The following is a 27,832-nucleotide window of genomic DNA, read 5'->3' as shown; positions in this document are numbered from 1 at the left end:
ACTCTTTACTTACACTCACTAGATGACAGAGCGAGACATTTCTCATCCATTTCACTCTGAGACATAGCACGATACATTTGACTACTGCCTCAAAGCCATGGCTTTCCAATGAAATGTGAAGGATTCCTCTCATTCTTAAACATTTTAATCACTGACTACTTACATGGTACACACGATCAAATTCTTGTCCCTCTAATTTTTTTTTGAGCTGTGTTTAACCTCCAGCAAGCTAAAGGTACTTGTATATTACTTTCAACACAAAATTGAATTAACAAAAAGCTGGAATAATAAAATCATCAACTTATAAAGAAAACCATTAATGTTACTCATCACACTGGTGTAGCTTACGATACACCTTTCGAGTTTATAGTAAATTCCACATGCTATTGAGAAAAACAGATTCCAATGTAATGTATTATCTCGTCATGGTTTGGAGAAGTACAATTGAAAATTAGTTTATAAAGTGATGTGATGAGTGTTGTGTCTGTAGTAGTAAATCTTTTTAAAGCAGAGGTTCATCTGATTTTAGCATATAAGACCCTTAAAGTCACATATTTCAGTTCTGTCTGCTTAGTAAAAGAGTAGAAATGGCAGTGCTGATAATCCTGTTGTTTTGTCCCTTGAAGCAACGATCTCCACCTATACATAAAAAGATGATTTGTTTCTAAATGTTTTATTCTCAGCAGTGTTTGGATTTAGGTATTGTGATTAGATCAGTCAAATATACGTACTGAAAATAAATCAATTCTGGGCTTGTTTCATTTTGGTATGGGGAGAAATTAAGACTCGAAATTTAATAAACAACATATTTTTTGACAAGTAACATTTTAGAATGTCAACTATATAAGATTTATGGAGTGCCATTTTATTGCTGATCTGGGGGAAGCAAAAATAATAAATAAAGTGAACATTGATATTAGAAATTAATAATTGCAAGTGTTTTATATCACACTGGCTTGGTTAGGTCTGTTGGTGATGATAGGGAAGGGCTACAATTGGGAAGGGACCATGGACCTTAGGTACATCTCTGAAGAAATCACTCAAATTTTAGAATCTTAACATGTAGTTTCGTGCAAATTGAACTTACAAGTAACTTAATATTTTATACATTCTCTACATGTAAGACTACTCCACACCAAGCTCAATAGCTGCAGTCGCTTAAGTGCGGGCAGTGTCCAGTATTCGGGAGATAAGGGGTTCGAACCCCACTGTCAGCAGCCCTGAAGATGGTTTTCCGTGGTTTCCCATTTTCACAACAAGCAAATGCTGGGGCTGTACCTCAATTAAGGCCACGGACGCTTCCTTCCCACTCCTAGCTCTTTCCTGTCCCATCGTCACCATAAGATTTAGTGAAAGTTCCTTTTGGGGATCATTGTAAGTACCTAGGTGTTAATATAAGGAAAGATCTTCATTGGGGTAATCACATAAATATGATTGTAAATAAAGGGTACAGATCTGGTTATAAGGGTATTCAGGGGTTGTAGTAAGGATGTAAAGGAGAGGGCATATAAGTCTCTGGTAAGACCCCAAATAGAGTATGGTTCCAGTGTATGGGACCCTCAATAGGATTACTTGATTCAAGAACTGGTAAACATCCAAAGAAAAGCAGCTCGATTTGTTCTGGGTGATTTCTGACAAAACAGTAGCATTAAAAAAATGTTGCAAAGTTTGGGCTGGGAAGACTTGGGAGAAAGGAGATGAGCTGCTCGACTAAGTTGTATGTTCTGAGCTGTCAGAGGAGGGATGACGTGGAATGACATCAGTAGACGAATAAGTTCGAGTGGTATCTTTAGAAGTAGGAAAGATCACAATGAAGATAAAGCTGGAATTCAAGAGGACAAATTGGGGCAAATATTTGTTTATAGGAAGGGGAGTTAGGTATTGGAATAACTTACCAAGGGAGATGTTCAATAAATTTCCAATTTCTTTGCGATCTTTTAAGAAAAGACTAAGAAAAAGACAGATAAGGAATCTGCCATCTGGGCGACTGCCCTAAATGCAGATCAGTAGTGATTGATTGATTGATTGATTGATTGATTGATTGATTGATTGATTGATTGATTGATTGACTTGTCAGGAGCATGCCTCGAAAATGTGAGGCAGTAATATGCTCTATGTGAATTAATTGAAGGACTTTAGTTTATGACATTGTATTGAATTTCTGGTCATAGCATCAACATGTATGATAAGAAGTGAACAGGATATGTACATTTCAGTTAAATAAAGCTTTCATTTTCCACATAAAATGTCTTTCACTGCAACCATTCCTGAAAAAATAATGCAAGTCTTTAAAATGTTGTCCCTTTAATTTGTTTTTGAGCAGTATATGAAATGATGTATGTATATTTCTGTAAAATCGTGTTTCATATCTTATGTTACAATTCAAGAAGATATGAGATCTGATACTGCATTCTTATATTAAGCATATAGACTCTCTTAATATATAATAAACCCCAGCTTTGATTTTCCACTTAAAGTTCAAATCCCAGTGGATAGTGGGTTACAGTTTTCATCTCAAAAATCAAGGCATCAAGAACCCTGCTTTAAACTCAGGGCTAAAACCCAAAATAAGCCTGGGTGGCTACAACAACAACAAATGGGATATGCTGAAGATATAAGTTAGATCCAATTAAGTTTACAGTGTACTATGTCTTCTGGTATGAGCCAGAACAATTTATTATCCGCACACTTTATCCTGGTGCATTTACACCCTAGTGCTGAATCGGTCGACCTCAGCGATCTTCGAGATTCGTACTGGCAACCTTTGAAACACAAATTATGAATCGCTTAAGCATCGTTGTGCGACATCTGGCGTACACTTTACGTACTAGTACTGCTGTTGTTTACACAACAAAGCCTAAGTATATAATTCATGCTAGGAACAAGATTCGCATCGAGAAATGTTCTATAATGTTATATAATGTGTATGTGACATAGTTGTTGGCTTAAGATGATAACGGTTTAGAAATTTCATATCGATCGATCATATTCTCGATTCAATTCATATTTCATTTTCATTCAGTTGGCAGCACCAGGCAGCACTATCGATACCGGGGCAGTTCCCTCCTTACTCCTCACCCCCGTACACAAATGCACCAAGATAAAGTGTGCGGATAATATTACTTTCAGTGATGCTGTTGTTTAAAGGGGCCTAACATTTAAGGTCATCGGCCCAATTATTACTTTCAATGATGTGCCTGTCTCAGTCTCATACTTAGATTTCAACAATAAGAAAGTAGTACAGGAATGAGCATGGCAGAATAGATTCCTTATACAGCCATCCCTTAATGAACAGAGAAATTTTGTAGTAGGGCTGGGTAAGCATACTTCAGTAGTGCTTGGCGAAGTGATAAGTAAATACATTTTCTGGCTTAGTGAAGAAAGCAATAGAAAAATGTTTCACTCCTCATTTCCCTAGTATTCCATATTATGAAAAAAGAAAAAAGAAAAAAAATGCAGTTGTAACACTTATGAAAGCTGTTCATAATCTACTGTAAGTAACTGAAATACCTACTATGTCCATTACTACTAACCTTTCTTTTCAGCTACAGTTCATATTTACACGAGTATATAATCATGCCTTCATGAAAAATGCATAGCGCATTCTTGGTTAGTTTGATTAGTTCAAGTTTGGTAAGTGATCACTCTTACTTTATTTAATTGTTAATTCATTAAAAGCTTTCCCAAGCATCCAAAGGAAATGTTCTCCTTCCTGGAATAATAAAAAAAAATTCACTCAATAGGCACCTCCAATTCTAATCAAATTTAAATACGGGACAAAGAAGAAGTATAAAGAAAAGTACTGTATATATATAAAGCTATTTGTTGAACGACTCTTGAACTGCTATAGATATGAAGACACCACAGTGTCAGAATTTTGTTCTGTAGGAATTCTTTAACATGCCAACGATACCTACAAAGCTGTCACGTTTAAACATCCTCAAATGCCACCAACCTATGTCAGGAATGAACCCATGATCTTAGGAATAGAAAGGTAACCAATAACTGACTGTGAGGAAGATACATTACAGAATTATACTTACATCTAACGATGCTAGACAATACCAGCAAAAAACATGCTTGCATCTTTTGCACATCATTTGGGCACAGCCTTCATCTTTCTCAATAGGAACGTTGCACATTGGACAGCACTTAATTAGGTCCGAGTCAAAGGGAATGCCAGGTTCCATTAGGTCCGTACGTCCCTCCTTGGCCAGTCGCCTTGAGTTTTCTTCACAGGTCAGTCCTGCATGCCATGGATTTTTGCAATTTGAGCAAAAATCTGAGGAACAAGTAGGACAGTGTACACTTTGAGGTAAGCAGCGCTCCATTGGACACACTGCACATACAGTCTCGCAGCCAGCACGAGGGCACCACGTTCTTGTAGTATCCAAGTCTACTTCTGAAATTATGGGAAAACACACTTTCAGTTTTAATTAAATGCATTAATAATTTAGTTAAAGATTACAATTTACAATATATCCCTTGGCATTATAATCCAATTAAACTACAATTAACATATTGTTATAATCTATCAGCTTCATTGTCCGTGTTGATAGTTTGAGCACACAAGTATAAAGAATGCGAGTTTTCTACCTAATCAATACTTTAAAAGTGTCTAAAATATTTCAATCACATTAAAACACAGTACCGGTTTCGACCTGTTCATTAGATCACATCAGCTGCTGATGAACCTGTTTATTCAATAACGATCGTACATTGTAAAACATTACTTAGACTAAACATGAATGCCACATATTCCAATAAAATATAATGCTATAAAGTTAAAAAATATGAAACAGGGTACAGTTCTTGAAGTCTAGAAAGGCTTTGACATCCTAGTGTCACGTGAATGCCGCACATTCCATTAAAATATTATGCTATAAAGTTAAAATCAGGGTACGGTTCTTGAAGTCTAAAGAGTTTCTGACATCCTTGTGTCAAGTTTAAATATCTTGTGCTGTAATGCCAACATTACATCCAACGGTTGTACAGGTAAATTCAAAAGTGCATTGTTGGGCTGCAAATATGCGGAAGAACGTTTTGTTCAGTTGTATATGGGGTTCTGTTATTGCTTTATAGGTACTTATGCTCATCCTCATCCATTATTCTGCTGATAAACAAGCTTGTTTTACTAAGACTTCTTGTTGAGATATAAGTTGCTGTATATGAAGTACTGATATCAATAAAAGTAAGTGTGAGTGCTCCCCTCTTCATACTTGTGTTCCACTCTGGTAAAGTCAAATGATGTGCGAACTTGATATGTCATTGAGCATGGTCGGGAGCGTGCTGCACACTGAGTGGCCCAACAATGCACTTTTGAATTTACCTGTACAACCGTTGGATGTAATGTTGGCATTACAGCACAAGATATTTAAACTTGACACTAGGATGTCAGAAACTCTTTAGACTTTAAGAACTGTACCCTGATTTTAACTTTATAGCATAATATTTTAATGGAATGTGTGGCATTCATGAGACACTAGGGTATCAAAGCCTTTTTAGATTTCAAGAACTGCACCCTGTTTTATATTTTTCAACATTATAGCATTATATTTTATTGAAATATGTGGCATTCATGTTTAGTCTAAGTAATGTTTTAAAATGTACAATCATTATTGAATAAGCAGGTTCATCAGCAGTTGACTATGACCTAATTAATAGGTCGAAACTGGTACTGTGTTTTAATGTGATTGAAATATTTTAGACACTTTTAAAGTATTGATTAGGTAGAAAACTCTCATTCTTTATACTTGTGTGACATATTGTTGATGTACCTGCAGAAACCACTATGTGATCATATTGAGGGAGAAGTACTAACCTGCAGCACATATATCTATAAGGACGTGAATTCTTTAAAATTACTCGCACAATATTGAACCTTAGATGACAGAACCTTACTGGCCAAAATTCTAAGCTGAAATATTTCACATAGCAGTTTTTGCAGGCAGAATGACGATATACATATACTGTACACGAAAAATGCAATACATAATAAATGCTGAAGAAATGATGTGTAATTATCCATGTATTCAAAGTTTAGTACTTTATCCTATATCTTTACATGGGAAGGATGTTGGCTTTGTTTTGTGAGCAAACAATGAAGTGGAGCCAGTTTATTGCACTAGCTATTGAAAAATTCCTAGCTCACCCTGGAAAACAGACCATTGGATGTGAGGCAATAATGTTTTCCTGCTCTTCAAGCACTCAATGTTGTGTTGTACTCCTTTCAATCACACGCATTTGTAGGATGTTTCTGTCATTATCGTAATCAGTTTTCTGGAGTACACATATTGTTAAGCTGAAAAAGCTGTTGCTTTGGTGAAAGATGGTTGCATCAAGCATTACATTGCAGAAGTGTAGAAAACTACACCTTCAACAATTTCCAGAACCATAAAAAGGTAAGGGGAAACCGGAGGCTATTCAAGGAGACCAGTATCAGGCCCAAGAGGAGCAGCAACATTGGCAAGATATGATCACATCTTACAGCTCCACGCTCTCTTCAACTGTCACACCACTGACATCCACACATGAAATCAACTCCACCAAGTTTGAGGGGTCACTGTTAGTGAAAGAACTGCCTGAAGAAGACTGGAAGAAGCCAATCTTCAATCCAGAAGACCCGTTAAAAGCCCAGAACTCATTAAACAGCATCGCATAGCTCAAATGAGTTTCGCAAGGGAACATCACGGCTAGACAGTACAACAATAGGAGCAAGTGCTGTTCACTGATGAGTTGCAAATTTGGCCTGCAATCACCTGGTGGTTGAGATATGGTCTGGAGAAGGCCTGGGTAAATGTATTTCCCTTGCAAATTCTCACTCAGTACATCTTTTCAGGGTTTCTCTGATGGTGTGGGTAGGGATCAATATGACTACAAGGAATGATTTGGTCTTTGTAGAGCCTGCGAGCCTTACAACACATCAGTATGTGGAAAAAATCCTTCCAGAGCATGTTGTGCTTTTCACTCCATTTTCAAACTAATGCAAGACAATGCATGCCCACATTTCAAAATGTGTGCAAAAGTTCTTGGATGAAGCGCAGATTCATATTATGGTTTTTTTTTTGTTTTTTTTTTTTGTTTTGTTTTTTGTTTTTGTTTTTTTTTGCTATTTGTTTTTTCGTCGCACCGACACAGATAGGTCTTATTGCGACGATGGGACAGGAAAGGCCTAGGTAGTGGAAGGAATCGGCCGTGGCCTTAAATAAGGTAGAGCCCCGGCATTTGCCTGGTGTGAAAATGGGAAACCACGGAAAACCATCTTCAGGGCTGCCGACAGTGGGGCTCGAACCCACTATCTCCCGATTACTGGATACTGGCCGCACTTAAGCGACTGCAGCTATCGAGCTCGGTCATATTATGGTTTAGCCTGCTCTAAGCTGTAATTTGAATTGTAATGACCCTCTATGGGATCAGCTGGAGAGAAGGGCTCATCAGCACTATCCAAACATCCCATTGGACCTATGAGAGGCCCTCTCAGAAGAATGGAAGATGATTCCTCAAGAGGACATTGCAGTGTTAAACAGGAGTGTGCTTGAGAGTTTGGATGCCATGATTGGTGCAACAGGAGGTAATATATGCCTCTGAGGATAAGAATAGAAATCCGTGAAGTGAAGCGAAGTGAAGTGTCAAATGCAGAAAACCAAAACAAAGGTGAATTAACTTCATGAGCTTCCTCAAAATTTGCCTGAAGTGTAAATGCATACATGTTACTTCTGTATCCCCGGTTTAATGTGATCAAATTGTTTATAAGAAGTCGTTCTTTTCCACTGTCAGACACCTAAAGGAGTCTATAATGCAGTATTTTACTATAAAACAGTATATTAGGATCATTGGTTAGAATTTAAAATAGATCAGTGTTTCTAAGGAATTGAAGTGTTGTGCTTTTCATGACAGTGAGTTCATTATGAGATATAATATTTTTGAAAATTACGTCTAATTCTGGGAAGTTATGGTTTTATATTCTAGAATTGATAATCCATTGACAAATCAGTTTAAAAGTCATCAGCAACAAGTTCTTCTGTCTCAAGATTAAAGAAGGTAAAGGAAGAGTTCCCTTATTTTGGATAATAGAAGTATCAGTGAACAAAGGGAGGGAGCCAGATATTTACTGCTGTAACAAAGATCATTTTTAAAACTTTCTCATAAATGTAATCACCAGAACTTGGAAGTTGCCTCCTGTTTGGACAGAACACATGAAAATTCTGTAAACAGATGGCATGACTCAATGAATATATAAATGCTCGCAAATAGATGGAAGATGTGAGGAGGGACACTGAACTCTATGCAGTAACATAGTTGCAAAAAGCAGAGAGTCATAGAAAACAGTTTTGTCAGTACGAACAATGTATTTCTATCAGACTAGGAACTGTAACTGAGGGTACTACAAAGAATTATTTACATTAAAGTGTAGACCGCCTGGTAGCCATGATCGTTTAGACGTTGAAGCCTAAACGGTCTGTCACTGTGGTTAGTCGGTTCGAGTCTCGTCGGTCGAAAAAAATTTCACCAACAGAATGTTGGCCGGAAGGTAGGGGAGGAGGTGGTATACAATTTCTAATCACTAGATTGCATGCCAAACACCTGGATTAAATTCCAAACCTCTCTGCAACGCTCATATGGAGTGAGGGCATATGACACTATTGATGGTGATTCGACCATCGGATGGGGACGTTAAGCCTTGAGCATACCCCTTGGAGCTATTCAACAAAAGCAGGCTATGTGCCGGCACCAGGTTTCACCCTCTCCCTTCCTACTATCATATATCACGTCATTCATTTAATCTCATTAACTCCTCTGATGCGGTTGAAGTCAGGAAGGGCATCCGGTCATAAAAACCCACCAAGACAGATTCATCTCACCTCATACTCATACCTGACCCCATACAGAAACGGGACATGGGTTGGGCACACAAACAAACAAACAAACAAACACCATCAAAACATTTACCAGTACATTAAAGTGTAATTTGTGGAGTAGTCTTGCAACTTGCTTTACGTCGCACCGACACAGATAGGTCTTATGGTGATGATAGGACAGGAAAGGGCTAGGAGTGGGAAGGAAGCGTCCGTGGCCTTAATTGAGGAGCCCCAGCATTTGCTTGGTGTGAAAATGGGAAACCACGGAAAACCATCTTCAGGGCTGCTGACAGTGGGGTTCAAACCCCTTATCTCCCGAATACTGGATACTGCCCGCACTTAAGCGGCTGCAGCTATTGAGAGCCTCTACTCTCTTCCTCAGCGGTGCCAAATACTAATTATCTTAGGACTATGGTTCATTGGTATCATATTTCAATTATATATTAAAATATATGAATTTTAAATTAGTTACAATATTACTCTAAGTTTTTCTTTTGCCCATTTACATTGTCATTTGTCATATATTTTACCAGAATTTTACCAATCATAAATGATAAAATCTAATTAAATTAATCTCTATGTTAATTTATGTCCTTATTAATATCTGAAAATAGTAACTCTTTCTTCATCTTCTATTAAATTTATCTCTATCCTGAATTATAAAATAACAAATAATAAATAGCCACTTTGTAAATTAAGTTAATAAACTACATTTATGAAGTTCGTCATTTTTAAAAATATTTCTTCTCTCTTCTTAATGTCTGCTTTAATTTTCTAGACTTCTTATGAATCAGAAATTTTCTCCTCTTACTCTCTTCCAATTCTTCATTCCTTTAATTTATCCGCAAATTGAAATGATGTGATGTTTGTCTGAACCCGAACAATATGTCCTCCTTCCCTCCTTGTTGCTACTTTGCTATTGGTTGCGCGATGATCTGCTCGTTGTTTGTAACCGTCAAATTCCTTAAATAAACAAATTCACGTTTGTTTTCAAACTAGCACAAATATATATTGAGAGCAAGGTTAACATTTGACAACAAGACGAACTGAATTTGTTTATTTAAGGAATTTGACGGTTACAAACAACGAGCAGATCATCGCGCAACCAATAGCAAAGTAGCAACAAGGAGGGAAGGAGGACATATTGTTTGGGTTCAGACAAACATCACATCATTTCAATTTGCGGATAAATTAAAGGAATGAAGAATTGGAAGAGAGTAACAGGAGAAAATTTCTGATTCATAAGAAGTCTAGAAAATTAAAGTAGGCGTTAAGAAGAGCGAAGAAATATTTTTAAAAATAACGAACTTCATAAATGTAGTTTATTAATTTAATTTACAAAGTGGCTATTTATTATTATCATAACAATGCCTATGAATATTTTCAACAGTATAAGTCTTTGTTCTAAATAACTGATACTTGGATATCAATAACGAGATACTGTGTCAACTTTTCAGAATTTTCGGAATGGACCACTGGACACGACAGACTCGCTCAACTCTCACTCCTGTACATACACCACCATACAGAAGTAACCAACTCCAAAATAATAATCTTCTCTGCAGAGTTGCAACAGTATGAGGGCCCTATTCACCAGTAGAAATCTCAAACTTCAGCTCCGAGTTCAGATGTTGTGATGTTGTTTTTCCTGCTATTCTGCATGGGTTTAAAGGCTGGAACCTCAGCCCTTTGCTGGAGAGGCACATCGAAGCTTTTGAAATGGAGTTAGTTATACAGAAGAATGCTTCGAATATCCTGGGTAGAGAGGGAAGACCATGAGGAAGTCCTTAACTTGTTAAAGTTTTTTAAGGAATAAAAGAGCTTCTAACAATCATAAAGTAGTGAAAGCTCAGGTACATGGGGTACATCATGAGAGGTGAACGATATGAACTTCTCCAACTCATCATTGAGGGGAAAACTGAATGAAAATGATCTGTGAGGAGACAAAGAAATTCCAGACTTAAAATCCTGCGCTGCTGGTATGGACAAACTTCCGTTGAAATCTTTCGAGCCGCTGTTTCACAAGTTATAATCAATTATATCGCCAACCTTCATAGGGAGGCAGCGCCCTAAGAAGATGATCAAAGACTACTACAGTATAGCGCTGATGGTCACTTTTAACACCCCAATAGCATTTTGGGTCTGGGGCTCCACCCACCAAAATAATCATGGGTACGACCCTGCCTCGCCCGAACTCACTTTACACATTTTCGTTATAACATGATTTTGAAATATCACAATCAGTAGCAATTTTACAGTTACCTACCCTAGCATGGGGGTGTGACTTACTGTGCACATCACTCTGACAAGGCAGCATAATGCTGCATGTCAATCTAACAGAATGTGTAGAACTAGTAAGCTCCAGAGTCTTCTGTAATGCAAGCATTATGGGAAGAAGGGGTAGTTGTGATCAATATACTTTACACTTCCAAGACTAAAAAGTAGAGGAAGGCTCTAACACTGGAGAAAAATTTAGAGTTTTTATGTAGAGATATGAACATAATGATCGCATTGTGGACACACTTAGAGCTACTGGAATTCCAGAATTGAAGGTTTCGGGGCAAAAGAGTGCCAAAAAACATTTTTGTCAAAACTGAGCTGTCGGTGCCATTTGCTGACGATTACGATAAGCTATAAGTAAATACTGAAAACTTGCACAGAACCACATTCAGGTGGCACTGCATGTGACTTTCTTCTTGTTGCCCCCAACAGTTCTTAGAAACACTCGGAGCAAAACAGTGTCAAGCCACCAGGAGACCCAGATTACCATGGATTGTAGGAGGAAGAATATATCAGTGATCCTGATGTAAATCCTGACTATCTTCCTCACATAGCATGTGAAATTTCCTCTGAAATTGGAAGTGAGGTAAGTGTCGCTTGGCATTATTTTGACCATAACAAAAGTTTCCGCCATTGTTGCTGGGGTTATGTAACTTATTAAGTCATTGGGTTATGTTTTAGGAACCATTATACCACACTATTGGATCTATAGCAAATGGCTTTTTCAGTTCAAAGTTTACTCTGGTTAGTTTAAGGCATTTGTTGACCAACATTCGCAAATATGCATTGTGTGGCTTGGCACTATATTGTTCCAATTTTAAATCTGTTGCTGTCAGTCATAACTTTTCTCAAGAAAGGTTACATTGTCACTTGCGACCAGAGTTAACGAGTTAACATAAAAACTAGTGCATAATTTTGCTGCACTCTTGTTAAAGTAATCGTTATTAGTTGCATAAAAGAGGATACAACATGGGTATTTCTCGTACTAAGACTTGGTGTTTTGCACAGTTTAGGATATCCTGGATCATTCGAGGTCATCGTTACATTCGCATGAGAAATGTCCGAATTCTAGGAAGAGAAATAGACGTATTAAGAAGATACAGATGAATAAGAAGAGGCGAAACGAAGGAAGAGAGTATGTTGCGCGTAAGACCGGAAAAGTTGTTCCAGGAGCAAAAGTTGGAGAGCTGTGTCGCTGTACCCTGAGATGTTTTGAACTTGAAGAAGAACAGATATTGTACCTTAATTAAGGCCATGGATGCTTCCTTCCCACTCCTAGACCTTTCCTATCCCATCGCTGCCATAAGATCTATCTGTGGCGGTGCCACATAAAACAAATTATAAAAAATGAACCATCAGAAAGTGATGATCAACATGAATAGTAGAGAATCCATTATCCAGGCAACTTGAAATCCTTAAATGGTAACAATAGAAATTGTGAAGCAAGTTAAATGTAATATTACCAACCTCTATTTAGACGGAATTTCCTGTGTTTTTCCACCAATTCTACAGTGACTAGGTTTTCAATTTCTGACAATGAGATCACACCCTGCTTCTCACACTGGGCATCTGGACAGGATATGTCATAAGCACCTTCTTGAATTTCAAATTCGATATACGCTTTGATACACTGTAACAAAAACAAAAACTCAACTAAAATACATGCTACTCAAGAATTCAACCATTAAGACCAACACTAATATAAATATTTGTTTTCAATAAATAGCATACATTACAACAAATAATAACATATTGTGGGCTTACAAGGAAAAGGTATAAAGTCCAAAATCATAGAACTGGGATAAACAAAGTTTAAAGTTTGAATGATTGTGAAAAATCAGGCTGTCAATTGGAACAATTCTGCTTACTTTGATTCATTAATACAGGTATTAGGCTACATTACAACTTTCATCATGCTTTTTAATCCTAGTACAGCCTAAGTGAACAAAATGACCACTTTCAAAAATTTTGTTACAACTAAGATTTAAAGTGCGTTATCTTATTTTTCGTACTATCTGAAAAACTATTTGAACACTGATGTCTTATTTTAACTGTCACTGATGTCTTATTTTAACTGTCATCTTCATAATCATCACCTGCACTGTCCTCTACAGCAGGTTCTGGCATTTTGTTAGCTGTGGAGTCGGATGTTGACAAACTATTGTACTAGCTACACAGCTTTTCAGGAATGAAAACTGCAATACAAAGTTTAAGAAGATCATCCCTCTTTGCTGTGCTAATAGACAATGAATGTCTATATGTTTTTGGAAATTCCTTTGGCCAAACGGATAGTCTTCCCTTTCCAAGAACCCTGACTGAGCGATACTAATCAGAGTGCCCATACTTCTAATGCACAACCCATGGATTCTCCTTTGTATACTTGAAAAACTTGTACACTTTCAGCTGGTTGACATCACCACCACTGTCATCTTTGGACCTATTCTTCATTAGCTGTTTTGTCATTTGGCCAAGGTGAAAGAAATCACAATACTTCAATTCATGGTGCAATGATTTATATCACAGATTTAAATCAGTTTATTTTTATAATAAATATGTATGATTAAAATCAGGTGGCTTACTTATTCCCACTTTATTATCTGCTGTCCACTGTTCAAAATTAATATAAAAATCAACTACCAGGTACCGGTAATTAAAATCAGTTTGCTTTCTTATTGTTGTCTTATTGCTTGTGGTCACTTGGGTGGTGCTTCGGTACCCATCCCACATGTTTGTAATCTTAGAAAAATGTTTTACGATGCCTGAAGTAGCAGAGAAGAGAAACCCTTACTTTATGCTTGCTAAGGATTCAGCAGCCCATCGCAAGAAGTTTTCTTACTTAGGACAATCAGAAATGAGACAACTTACAACATTGCCCATACGAGTAATTATCATAAGTGTCCTTTTCCTACCATCCAGTAGTTTTTGTAATAAGAAGATTGAACCAGCGTGGATATAAATTGAGGTTAAGTGCAAGCAGTGGTTATCTATGGAAATCTATGGAAAAGAAAGGATTCCACCTGATCAATACAATTTATTATACTTGTAGTTCTTACAGTACCGGTTTCGGCCTATTTGGCCATCATCATAATAATGAAGCAGTGGTCAAGTTGGAAATGACGACTCTAGTTCGAAAGGTCTAATTATAGCACGTCTTCATCCAATTCTGGTAAAAAAAATTATGCATGGTAATAAGATTGGATGAATAGTGAATGAAAACTGAGGTTGTGCAGTATATGCAGTGATCACAGCTTAGGATAGAAAGCCATGACAATAGTTGTAGGCATAATTATGTACACGTTATCATCTAACTTGCACGGAAATGCTTTTTACAGTGATGGGAAGAGTACAAGAAAAAAATAACTGGGCTCAGATACAGTTACTTGAGAAATGTTTTACTCAGTAAAAAGTAATAAGTAAAATTACAAAACAATTACTTTACAGAATTGTAGTCTTAAGAAGATCACTGTTTTTTTTTCACGTGGGGCTGGAATAATACAAACGTCTGCAAGGAAAAGGAATATATTACTTCATTTTGTGTGTGTTTTTTTATCATAGAGGCATTAAGTGACTATTATCACTAGGTGAGCCAAAACATGGTGGTACCTCAGAATTTTCAAAATGATCTTTCCCATCATTTTTATTTTAGTTAATGATTTTTAGCATTTGAAATGATTTTCCATTTATTTGGCAAATTAATTAATTGGTTCTTAAAATTCTCATCACTAATCCTGAATGTCTTAAGGGGGGAAAATACTCTTTGCATGGGCTGATGATCTAGATGTTAGCCCCCTTTAAACAACAAGCATTGATCATCACATTTTTGTATTTATTGAAAAGATTCCCTACTGGGGCACTTGGAGGAATACCTGTGTTTAATTTTAAGAACATCATTGGAATGTCTTTGAAAGTATTGGAGAGGTAAGAAATTACTTTATCCAGAACTGGTGAAGCTACGGGTTCTGCCGTAGTAGAATTGAAAAAGTTATCTTCATCATAATTTTTTTTCCACATTTCTGCTTCCATGCGATGTATATCAATTACTAGAATGTAATGATTACAATTTCATTTCAAGAATAAATTACAAGTAAAAATTACACTTTGTCAAAATTAATGATTACAAGTACAAATGACTAAGAATGTAATTGTTACAAGTAAATTCAATTACTTTTACTCAATTACTTCACAAATAGAGCCTCTGTGGCTCAGGTGGCAGCACGCCGGCCTCTCACCACTGGGTTCAATGGTTCAAATCCCGGTCACCCCATGTGAGATGTGTGCTGGACAAAGCGGAGGCGGGACAGGTTTTTCTCCGGGTACTCCGGTTTTCCCTGTCATATTTCATTCCAGCAACACTCTCCAATATCATTTCATTTCATTTCACCTATCATCCATTAATCATTGCCCCAGGAGTGCGACAAGCTTCGGCAGCCAGCACAATTCCTATCCTCGCCGCTAGATGGGGCTTCATTCATTCTATTCCTGACCTGGTTGAATGACTGTGGTACGGTATTTCAATTACTTCTCAACTCTAGATTTTTATGATAATAAGATTGAGTGAACTGTGAATCAAAGTTGAGGTTGTGTAGTTTAAAAAAAAAAAAAAAAAAAACAAGTGGCGAGTATAGTAAATATCAGTTTTGCACTGGTTGACTATGAGATACAAACCAAAAATTTAAAGTAGTAACAACAGTTACTACATCCTGAAGACCAAAACAAAGAAAGAATGACTGCCAACTTAATTAATAATGCAAAATTACTAAATATTAACAAGAAAGAAACTCGTAATAATAAGCAAATTCACTGGCACGGCAAGAACACTGTCACACATAATTAAACAGAGCTCTCTTCCTGCACATGGGTCAGATGTAGCCATGGTTGTTCCTGTGGTTGACGTAAAATGCACGAGTATTGATTAAGAATTGAAACTTAATGACTTTATGAAGTGAAAAGTGAAGTTAAACGGCATTAGATGACGAACATGTGATATTTACTGCATGTGGAAATAACATTAATTTGCACATATGAAGTATTTGTTATACTTTAAGAAGGCTGTTTCAACTCATTCCCCAAGTTGTTTTGGTTTACTTTTTCTCCCAGTTCATTTGAGATAGAGTCAAGTAGTAATATTCTAGATAATAGAAGAGTCGCTACATTAAGCGTGCTGTACTGTATTCGTAAAACAGTTGCAAGAAATTTGCTTTTAACTTAAAATGAGTAATCCAGGCCGAAAACTGGATTCAGTATAGAGAGGATTTTAAAAAAACTTCTCACTTCAAGCGGAAAGGGCATGAAAGCCAAATGCAAACTATGCAGTTTAAAAATACAGGGATTAGCTGCTAGAATGAAGTTACCTGTTTAGAAATGTAACACCACAAAAGATAATCAAGAAATTTGTTTTGATACTGCAACATCTGGCAATGAAGATCAAAATTCAGAGACAGATCCAGTAGTTTCACCTTCAGCATCAAAATATAAGAGATTCTCCACTGAGGGACCATCTCTAAAAATTAAGCAAATTTACTTTTTTGTCCAAACTAGTGAAATACAAAAATAGGACTTAGATAAACAGGTTGCAAAATTCTGTTATGCTGCAAACAGTTACTTCCGCTCCATTAATAATTCAAAATTCAGAAGCCTCGTAATTATGCTGTGAATTGGCTTTACTCCTCTATCATCTGGTGAAGCAGCAGGACCCCTTCATGAAGAAATTTATCAAGGAGTGAGATGTTTCAAGGATTTAATTGAGAATACAATTTATATGAGCTTTTAATTGGATGATCAAATGTGCATTTTGAGCACACTGTGCGTGTTACAGAGATCAGTGAAAACGGGGACGTCATCTGATCAGAGTTGACACATCTGAGCATCTCCACACAAACTACTTAACTGAACTTGCAATAAATTCGGTGAAAAGCTGTGAGAGATTTGTGAAGACAAGATTCAAGATGCCAAAAGCACTGGCTCTCGATGGAACCCAGCGAAGTGACTGTACCTTTGGACAACAATGAAAAGCATGAAAAAGTACTAAAGTATGACTTGGAGGATATACAAATGTTAAGGAAATCTGGAATTAATGACACAAATACTAAGATGTTTGAACAAATGTTATTATCAAGCATTAGCTGCACCATATTTTCAGGCTTCCATTGTTCATTCAGTATTAATCAACTCAGAATATGTTTTACATCCGTCCGAGCATGAATGTGCATTTCAATTTACTCTGTGATACATTTATTTGACCATCAACTGGATGATGCGGATTTGACGTCGATGCACTATTATAACCCTTGAAAATAAACGCAAGCCATATTCTGAGCCCAAAGGTTTCGTAACAATACTCCTTTGTACGAAATCACTCAGAACAAATCGTGCCGCTTTCCTTTGGATCGTTTTCATTTCCGGTATCAAGTAGTCCTAATGTGGATCCCATACACTGGAACCATACTGTAACTGGGGTCTTACTATGGACTTATACGCCCTCTCCTTTACATCATTACTACAACCCCTAAATACCCTCGTAACCATGAGAAGTGATCTGTAACCTTTCTTACCAATCTCGTTTATATGAATACCCCCAACACGTAGGTAACGGTACTTACAGTGATCTCTTGGTGTAACTTACAACCTGACTTCTCATTCCGTTTACCATCATGCCACTGTCCGCTGTCCACCTTACAACACTGTCTAGATCCCCCTACAATCGCTCACAATACTGCAATTCATTTACGCTATGCAGTATAATATCATCATCCGCAAATAGCCTTATCTGTGATTTCAATTCTTTTCTCATATACTTTATATATACATACCGTATATAGGGGGGGGGGGGGAGGTTCAATAATACTACCCTGTGGGATCCCCCTCTTAATGATTACAGGATCAGATAACACTTCACCTACAAGCCCGTCTGGTGGCCGTGATCGTTAAGGCGCTGAAGTCTAAACGGCTTGACACCGAGGTTAGCCGGTTCGAGTCCCGTTGGTCGCAAACATTTTCACCATCAGAATGTTGGCCGGCAGGGTAAGGGAGGTGGTGGTATACAATTTCTAATCACTAGATTGCGTGCCAAAAGCCTGGATTAAATGCTCATATGGAGGGCTGTTGATGGTGACTCGTCCGTCGGATGGAGACGTTAAGCCTTGAGCAAACCCCTCTCCCTACTATCATATATCAAGTCATTCATTTCATCTCATTAACTCCTCTGATAAGGTTGCCGTCAGGAAGGACATCCACGACAGATTCACCTCATACCCGACCCCGTAGGGAAGCGGGACAAGGGTTGGACAAACAAACATAACACTTCACCTACTCTAATTCCCTTAGTTCTATTTTGTAGAAATGTAGTCACCCATTCCAATAGCTCTCATTTTCGTCAGTAATCTTCCATGATCTACCATGTTAAAAGCCTTGCGTAGGACAACAGCGATACAGTCCATTTCAGATCCTGCTATATCTTGCTGGAATCTTTCCGAAACCCGAACTGCCTATCAAACCAGTTAGTAATTTCCCAAACGTGCCTAATATAATCACAAACAATGCTTTCCCAGATCTGGAGCTACTATTGCAACTCTCCTTTCATTTGGTATCACTCCTTCATGCAAAGAGTAATTAAAGAAGTGTTTCAGATGTGACACTATCTCCAAACCCATAGCTTTTAATAAGTTATATCCCTAGAAATCTTATCAATCCCAGTTGCTTTCCCAGCTGCTTGATGGTGATTCGTTCGTCGAATCGGAGACGTTAATCCTTCAGCAGACCTCTTGGTGCTATTCGGTCTTTTCCAAATTCAAACCACTCTCTAGGTAAATTACACTAAATGCTTGATAAATACTCACTCTTGGCTCTGCTAATGCCTTCGATGTTAAACTGGCAGTTGTTGATCTGTGGGCCAATCTTCCGTGTTTGAAACTCATAGTCCTCAGAAGGACTGTTCGACGAATATACAGTATGTTATCATGACTTATCTTTCACTGGTTGTGTAAATAGTTTATAGGTTGTCATTATTCATCATACGCCAAATAAATAAATAGTAAATTACACTTAAAATTAAAACCCTGAAAGGGGCCGTTTGTTACGAAGAGAGGCTTTTCCCCCTATACGCCCTAAAACTCTCCAACTCAAAATTTTAATTCAACCTCTCAGCGAAAAGGGGTTTCTTCTCTGACGGGAGGCTAATACCACCTGTCAGCCAGATCGATTATCCCCTGGCAGTGCAACATCAGAGATTTTTCCGACTCACCGGTATTCCTCGGAAACTGGTGAGTAAAAGGGCATAGTTTTCGCCTTGGGGCTCTCACTCACCTTCAAAAAACTTGGCCAGCAGACTGCGGTAAGATCTTACAGGTACCATTTGGTGGGCCCCTGGGTATCATTCAGGTCTGAAAGGGAGTATAATATAGATTTAGAATAAAATGGGAGCTTGTCGCATCTTCAATATGAAACAGGGCTCATTTTAACTCTCTTCGGTATATAGTTATTCTTTGCGGATTGCATACTGAAAATTGATTTGAATGTGTGTATTCGAGGGAGGAAGACTAGATACCCCTGTTCCGTGTATCCTAACAACACTATAGTCACCTGTCATGTTTTTAGTTTAACTGAAAACAAATCTACTTGTTCCTTGTTGTTAGGGTCATCAGGCCATAGACCGAATCAATGCAGCTCACCATGTACGTGAAATTAACAAGTTAAAATGAACTACACGAACGGGATGGTACAATCTATCTGCTTCACAGCCAAAGTGTAGGGTCCTGATGGAAAGAAATTGCACTAAATCCAAGTTTTACACAAAGTGTACTAAAAATCTGTGGAATTAAAAACCGTTGATAAAAACTACCGGAAAATTATCTCCAGTTCCGCCGAACTTTAAAATGACTAAACAGTTTGCTAACAATAGATGCCACGTGCAAGCAGCTATCAGCAAGTCTGCTGCCTACCTCCGGCTCACACTTCCTTTCAACCGATAGGATCGATGAAGCACATCCCCGGCGCTGGGCTGCGAACATGTGGGAGGCACGCGCTCGGGAACTAGTATGAACGGTTGCACACTACCTCTTATATTTGAAGGAGATGTTTCGTGACAAATTTTTGCCAATTCTAAGATGATTACCTCGTAAATAAAGAGTTGAAAATGGAAGCCCCAGCATTTTCGACACTCTACAATACCGAATTTGTGAATTTTTAAGCTGCAGATGGTTTTACTTTCAAATATTCCTCTACAGCACAGGTCTTAACTGGGCTTCATTCGAAATATCACATACGAATAAATGGAGTGACCGCTTTGTTTATTTGTAACCTCGTTCAAACAGCAAAAGCCACATTGAATTACCTTACAGTCAGAAAACACACAAATTACCAAATAAATAAATAAAATTGAAGACAGACATGATATTCTTTCTGATTTATGTCTCGAGAAACGAGTCTGTCGAATATAAGACAGTTCTGAATTTGCAAGTCAGAACCTTTTTTATATACAGCCCACAATATTGACACAATCCCAATGTTTCAGTAGCAAAGATTCGTAACTATCAGCAGCGACTTCATGACGAGACACTGTTGCATTTGGTTATGATTAACGCCACATTCCGGCGCTTTAATTGGAATCATCTACCAACGCATAAACTCATTTCACTAGTTGTGAATTCCATTCCCAAATTATTTTAAATCACACCTTCTGACATGCTGGCAATCAGGCGGCCTGCGAATCAATTTCGACTGCAATCTAGTGGTGAAGCGGAACTCTACTGTTTTTTTATTGGTTAAATATCGCATTAACTCACGGTAGGTTTTCGGCGACGATGGGGCAGGAAAAGACAGTGAGCGGCCGTGGCCTTAATCTCCCGCATTCAAGCTTGTACCACGTAGACAACTCGCTCGGTACTGGATGGTTCTAAAGGGTGCATTAATTATGGGTAATCGTAGTATGGGCCTCTAGAGAACTTAAATTGTCAACAATGGTTGGAATGCCAAGATTTTTGTTCATTCTTAAAAAATACCGCATCGGCCGGGATAGAATCCACGATCAGATGATTGTGAGTTGGGCATTCTCTCTCTGATCTATCGAGGTAGCTAGGTACCGCTTGTGTGTAAATAAACATAAAATAATCGAACACTTTCTAAGATTCTAGTGATGATAATAAGGACGTGAGTACTCGCGCCCATAAGAACGTATATATATCATTTTGTTATACACCAATAACTAGGCTGCTTCTTGTTGCTGCAAGTGCTCCATTAATGATGCTACAGATATCAAGAAATCAAGAATATTAGTCATGCATCCTTACAAAATGAGTGAATTCTTCCCACAACCGATGTTTATATAGCGTCTATACTAACACGTCTGTATGAAATCAATAGGGCTAGTTTATCAACCCAGTCCCAAAACAACTAGACTACAAATGAGTAACGCATACTAACATAGATAAACAAGTAATGTACTGTACTCCAAGACTATAAAAAGAGTCATTTAATAAATAGACAAGGTTGATTACCACTTTCTTCGTAATGTGTACAGCAAATACCTCGAAGAGCGAAAATATGAAATAGTATGTAAGCAAGGAGTGATGAAGACCCTTCATGCTAATAAAACAGACCATGAAGGCCTCTGGTGCGTACAAAGTAAAGACTTTAACTATCCGTTATTTCGGCGCTGTAAATGAGTCGTTACCTCTATGTCTGGCCACCTTTACATTCCAGAAATTAACCTGATAATAATGGCATGTGGCCTTCAGAGAGGCTTCAGGTCTTTCGAGTTGACGCCGTATAGGCCATCTACGCGTCTGTGAGGATTGGGCTCTACCTATGAATACAATGCTGAAGACGGCACACACACACTCAGCCCCCCGAGCCATAGGGATTAACCAATGAAGGTTAAAATCCCAGACCCGGCCGCAAATCGAACTCGGGACCTCTTGGACTAAAGGCCAGTATGTTAATAATTTAGCCATGGAGCCAGCCATTACCTAATACTCATGTATGTTGAAGGCTGTATGTGAACCTCATGTTTCTCTCTACAATTGGAAGCCTCGTTTCTTAATCTCTCGAGTTCTGAACTCGCATTTTTTGGAGGGAGAACCCAGCATGCCTTTACCGTCTCGGCTAAACAGCCTCATCCTTGTCAATAAGTTGTAAAAAAAAATTGATCCTAACCTGTAGGCCACCGAGCTCGATAGCTGAAGTCGCTTAATTGCGGCCAGTATCCAGTATTCGGGAGTTAGTGGGTTCGAACCCCACTGCCGGCAGCCCTGAAGATGGTTCTCTGTGCTTTCCTATTTTTACACCGGGAAAATGCTGGGGCTGTACCTAATTAAGACCACGGCCGCTTCCTTACCACTCCTAGCTCCTTCCTGTCCCATCGTCGCCATAAGACCTGTCTGTGTCGGTGCAACTTGCAAATATATATATATATTAATATATATAAATCTGCAGGCCTACTTGTCAGCTGTGAACTTTTGAATATTAACACATTAAACAGACCCTGCCGTTTCAGCCATTAAGGGGTATATTGTGGGCAGACTCTTACGAGGGGGATTTTTAATGACACATTCATCCCAGCAACTCAGAGTACACACAGTGTACGTTGCCAAGTCCTCCCACAAATTCTGGCACATCTTAACCGCCTGTGTTGCTGCACGGAAAAAAGAGGGGTGTGAATGTCCTGCGATGTATTTCCCTTAGCACTATGCCAAGTACGTGGCACTTCTAGATCTGGTCGAAAAGTAATTAGGGAACCAATAATGTTGGACAAGGAAGTGACGTAGTTTCAGGTACACTCGCGATCGTTCACCCTCAGTCACTCATTAGTCCAAGCGACATTTATAGACGTGCATCATAAATATTTCTGACGCTCACGAAAATAGAATATCGTCATCACAGCAGAGGTCAGCCTCTTCATCAATCCATTTCCCGCCTGTGCTGTGAAGTTGAGAAAACAAAACATAGCGGAAATGGACGATGGGATTTTCGTGCGAAGATCTACCAAGGAATCGTTATTTAAATTATTGGACACTCTTACCTACCCGCTATAACTTTTAAAATTCCTGCAATTCCCACCCAAGTTTGCGGGTTCGATCCCGGCTCTGTCCGTTGGCGGTGATATTTCGAGTTGCTCAAATGCGCCAGTCTCGTGTCGGTATATTTAACGGCATGTAAAATAATTCCTGTAGGACAACATTTCGGCACCTCGGTGCCTCCGAAACGGTTAAAGTAGTTAACGATACAGAAACTTCACACACAGCCCAATGATACTGATGACATGAACTGCAACGATATCTGAGTTTACAAGATCAATCAGCCCCATTAAATAAGACAATACCTTCTGAGCACAACTGATATCCGAAGTACTTGGTTGTTACCTACTACTGCTACTGAATACAGTGATCCTGTGCAGCAAAACAGCCTTCATACGCGAAAGATCTGTATCAGAATTAACATTTTCTGGCTGATCTCTGGAACCATTCAATCCAATCCAATCCAATTAGCGACTTTCGGTTTTAAGTCGCATCCCTCTACCGCAAGTATAACGCTCCGACTAAAGAGTACTACAAGCTACCCTGTTTATACCACTCCAGCTGCATGGCTCCCTTCTGACGCCTCCATCAGATTCTCGGGGATAAGAGCCTCATAGCGTTCGTTTTACCTGCGCAGTTCTAAGACGGATGTGGCAGAATTTTCGTTCCTGTGGCGTCTTAGACTTGGTTTGAAGTAAATCTGTCAGCGGTAAATTTTTCTGTGCATGTACAGGCAGGTTGGAGCGTGTGTGGGGTCTTCAGTATTACCGCCATTTCAAACAATTTTTCCAGTTGTGCACTTCGCGTGTAGGACATGATATCAGACTTGAGAACGATACCTCGAGCGTTTTTAATCGAATTCATCCAGCTATATCGTGAAAATCCGTATTTGTAGAAGGTAGAAAGTATAGAGTACACTGGTCATTTCTATATGTCTGAAATTTACTCAGACCAATTTTAGCCTGTATGTTCTAAACTTGAATTAGGTAGGTAGTTGTGGCCAACATTCGATTAGCAAAATACGGTATATGTTGTAGAAAATGAGTAACAACTTGCAGAAGGAAATAAGAGAAACTATATGATAATTTTAATCAGGCAGATGCACGTCTTCATTAAAAACCGTCATTAAAAACGTTTGTTTTTTTGTTTTACAAGTTGCTTTACGTAGCACCGACGTAAATAATTCTTATGGCGACGATGGAAGAGGAAACGGCTAGAAGTGGGGAGGAAGAGGAAGGAAGAGTCCTGATGTGAAAATGGGAAATAACAGAAAACCATCCTCAGGGCTTCCGACAGTGGGGTTCGAACCCACTATATCCCGAGTACAAGCTCACAACTGCGCGACCCTAACCGCACGGCCAACTCGCTCATTATTACAGACGAAGCCCTCTGTAGAGCGAGATAATTGTAAAAGGCAACACAAATAGAAATATATTACATTCGGTACACTGCTACGCGTTCCTAAGTGTGGAGAGAGCATAATATAATTTTGCAAATCGATCCAAAACAAATCTTACATTCAACAAAAAAAGATAACTTCCATACCAGCACGAGAATCAGAGTACAATTAATAGGGAGGGGGTAATTATTCGGCTGTTAAAATTGTTTCCAGAAAAATTTACCGCTGACAGATTTACTTCAAACCAAGCCTAAGACGCCACAGGAACGAAAATTCTACCACATCTGTCTTAGAACTGCGCAGGTAAAACGGACGCTATGAGGCTCTTATCCCCGAGAATCTGATGGAGGCGTCTCCGGAAGACTTGTACCTTCTGAAGGTCTCGTTTCAGAAGGGAGCCATGCAGCTGGACTGGTATAAACAGGACAGCAATATTGTTATACCTGCCAGGGAAAATTATTTCCCCGTCTTTTGCGCTTTATTAAAATGTACTAACAGTTAACTAAGCAGCAATTTATATAGGTTAAATGTTCATTAAAACATGCGATCCAAATATTAAATGCTAAAAAAACAGACAACGCAAAAAGAAATCGTAAACCGGGGTAGTAGGTTGCTTCTCTTAGAAACTCCATTACAATATTTCATTGCTGTGCCAGGATATTGATTTCCGCAAAGCGTAAAATGCATTGGATGTTCGCTACACGAGACTGTGGCTTATTTAATAAACACTTATGTTGCGTTTCTGGTGTAGTGGCTCAAACAATTTTTAAAGTATTGATAAGACAAGATACGGTCAGAGAATGAGCGTTTTGGTTCGTAAAAGTTTCCATTTCGAACCCTGCTGTAACATGGAGAAAAACTGAGGACGATTAATGAAGTAGCATCTAGAATATAACGAGCTAATGTATTTGTTCGTTCCCTGCTGGTACTGATACTGAAAGAAGAAACAAAAACTGTGCGAGTGTCGTGAACTGTACATGTGCGAATAGGAAGCGGGAGAGAGTCAGGAAGTCGTGGTTTATCTATAATCAATCTGTGCTTATTTTTGCCAATCATTTCCATATATTGTCAATACTTTGCAAGCTTCTGTGAATGAATTAAGAGCCTCCTGTATTTGCATCTGTTACTGTAATTTCGTCTGCTTAATCTCTTCTCCCATGTGCACAAAACGTAAGTTCCAAGAATATAAATGTGTAAATTTAATCAACATACCGAGTTAATGGTGTTGAAAATGATATTGAGTGTACGCTCACGAACCACTGAACACTCGAATTCTCACAACTCTCGTAAACAAAATGTTAGTGTGTTCGGCCTGCTGACCCAAATTACAGTGATGTAAAGTAAGAAGCAGCGGCGGCTCTGCACGGCTGACCCACATGGACCTGCTGTGACGTAACGCCAATCTCTGCCACGCTTGAACGTCGTGGTAATCCAGGCCTCTCCCACAAGTGTGAACGGCAAAAGGCTTCAAAATACGGTCAACTAGGAGAGATGTACCAGGAGGGAGTAATTTACTCATGCGAAGGAAACAAGCATTAGAAACAAACCGCCTCCCATGTCACCCACAGGCTTAATGTATTCAGTTTGTACAGTATTTAAGAGTGAAACCAATAATATTATTAGAATTCTATGAGGTGGCATCGACACTACGGTGATTACGCTCTCGTACCTTCAACTACTTTCTGTCTTAAGACACACAGGTCTGAAAGAATACTAACAGAGGTTAATGAAATAAGCTGATCAGCAAGTAGGATAAGATCAGACGTGTTAGATATCAGCATACATACATACATACATACATACATACATACATACATACATACATACATACAAACAGGGTGTATCATAAACATACCGACAAAAAAGTCAGGTATGCTCTTCGTGTTATGTTAAGAAAGATGGTGCAATCGGATTGGCGGAGAAAATAATATTTTCGGGAAAATGAGGTTACTTCGTTACTTACGGGCACGCGATTCAAATTGACGTATTCATCGTATTTGCTATCCCAGAGCACAAGCCGCTACCGTGCTTCAGGAAAGATAACGGGGGGGAGTGTGATGTATGATGGAGCCAGAGATAATACTTCGCACGTATGCACAAGTTTCCTCGTTCGACTCCCACAGGATTGTCCTTGCCTCTTACAGGCAATATCCATACTTCGTTTATTGAACAGGCGTAACTGCACACACAGTACAAGAACACGCTGTAATTAAGACACACTTGTCAGTCAAGGAATGCACCCGATCGTTTCTCTTCTCGTCTGCTTGCCGCAGTAACGTTTTTTATTATTTCACATGCTCGAAGATGCAACGCTGCCACCGCACGGTTGTGTATTCCTTCACTCACAACATCGTAAATGGAATGCAATACTGAACGAAGGAAACAATACGTCGAATGGTTTGATTACAGCAATATGTTCCCTCCTACTTCGATGCACAGACCACAACGGTGCAATAGAGAACTTTGGACTCTGTTCAGTGTGTGTGGTGTGGTGTGGTGTGTCGCGCATTACCTCTGTTTCCCTAACATAGCAAATACGGCAAGTTCGGCAATTTGAATCGCGCGCCAGGAAGTAACCTCATTTTCTCAAAAAGAAAAAAATGTTCTCCGTCAATCCGATTGCACCATCCTTCTTAACATGCCACGAAAAGCATCCCTGATTGTCTGTATAGTTACGATACACCCTGTGCATACATTACATACATACTCATTTTAGACTTATGCCTTCCAGCGTTCAGTCTGCAGACTATGTGAATTTTTAAGCGCCTCCGCAATCCTCTATTTGTAATTAGCTCTGTGGCCTCGTTAAGTTTCACACGTATTATCTTTAAATTATTAGAAACAGAGTGAAACCATTATCGTCCTGGTCACCCTCTGCTAGTCTTACCCTCCATGCCCGAATCCATTATTCTCCTAGGTAACTTATCCTCTTCCATTCGCCTCACAAGACCCCACCACCGAAGCCGGTTTATGCGTACAGCTTCAACAATCGAGTTCATTCCTAACTTAGACTTTATCTCCTCATTTCGAGGACCCTCTTGCCATTATTCCCTTCTCTTTATAACCAAGATCATTCTCGCTACTTTCATGTCTGTTAATTCAACCCAGCTTTCACTCCTGTACAGCAAAGCTGGTATGAAAACAGACTAGTGTAAAGATAGTTTCGTCCGGGAGCTAACTTCTTTCTTAAAGAATACTGCAACTTGCATTCGGGAGGTAGTTTGTTAGAACCGCACTGTCGGCAGCCCTAAAAATGGTTTTCCATGGTTTGCCATTTTCACACTAGG

At 38.7% G+C, this 27,832-nt stretch overlaps 1 protein-coding gene across 2 annotated transcripts in view; it reads right to left on the bottom strand.

Moving 5' to 3' along the window:
- LOC136857915 (E3 ubiquitin-protein ligase RNF144B) overlaps nt 1–27,832 on the bottom strand; it is a 295,359-nt gene that overhangs the window by 6,755 nt on the left and 260,772 nt on the right. For both annotated transcript variants that reach the window (XM_068225335.1, XM_067136979.2), the window contains exons 4-5: nt 12,606–12,768; nt 4,044–4,402 (exon numbers count right to left, since the gene is read on the bottom strand). In XM_068225335.1, coding sequence (XP_068081436.1) covers nt 4,044–4,402; nt 12,606–12,768 — 522 coding nt within the window. The remainder of the gene's footprint in view (nt 1–4,043; nt 4,403–12,605; nt 12,769–27,832) is intronic.

This window comes from Anabrus simplex, chromosome 1 (genome assembly GCF_040414725.1).
Source record: "Anabrus simplex isolate iqAnaSimp1 chromosome 1, ASM4041472v1, whole genome shotgun sequence".
Taxonomy (NCBI): domain Eukaryota; kingdom Metazoa; phylum Arthropoda; class Insecta; order Orthoptera; family Tettigoniidae; genus Anabrus; species Anabrus simplex.
This window is presented reverse-complemented; position numbering and strand designations above follow the sequence as displayed.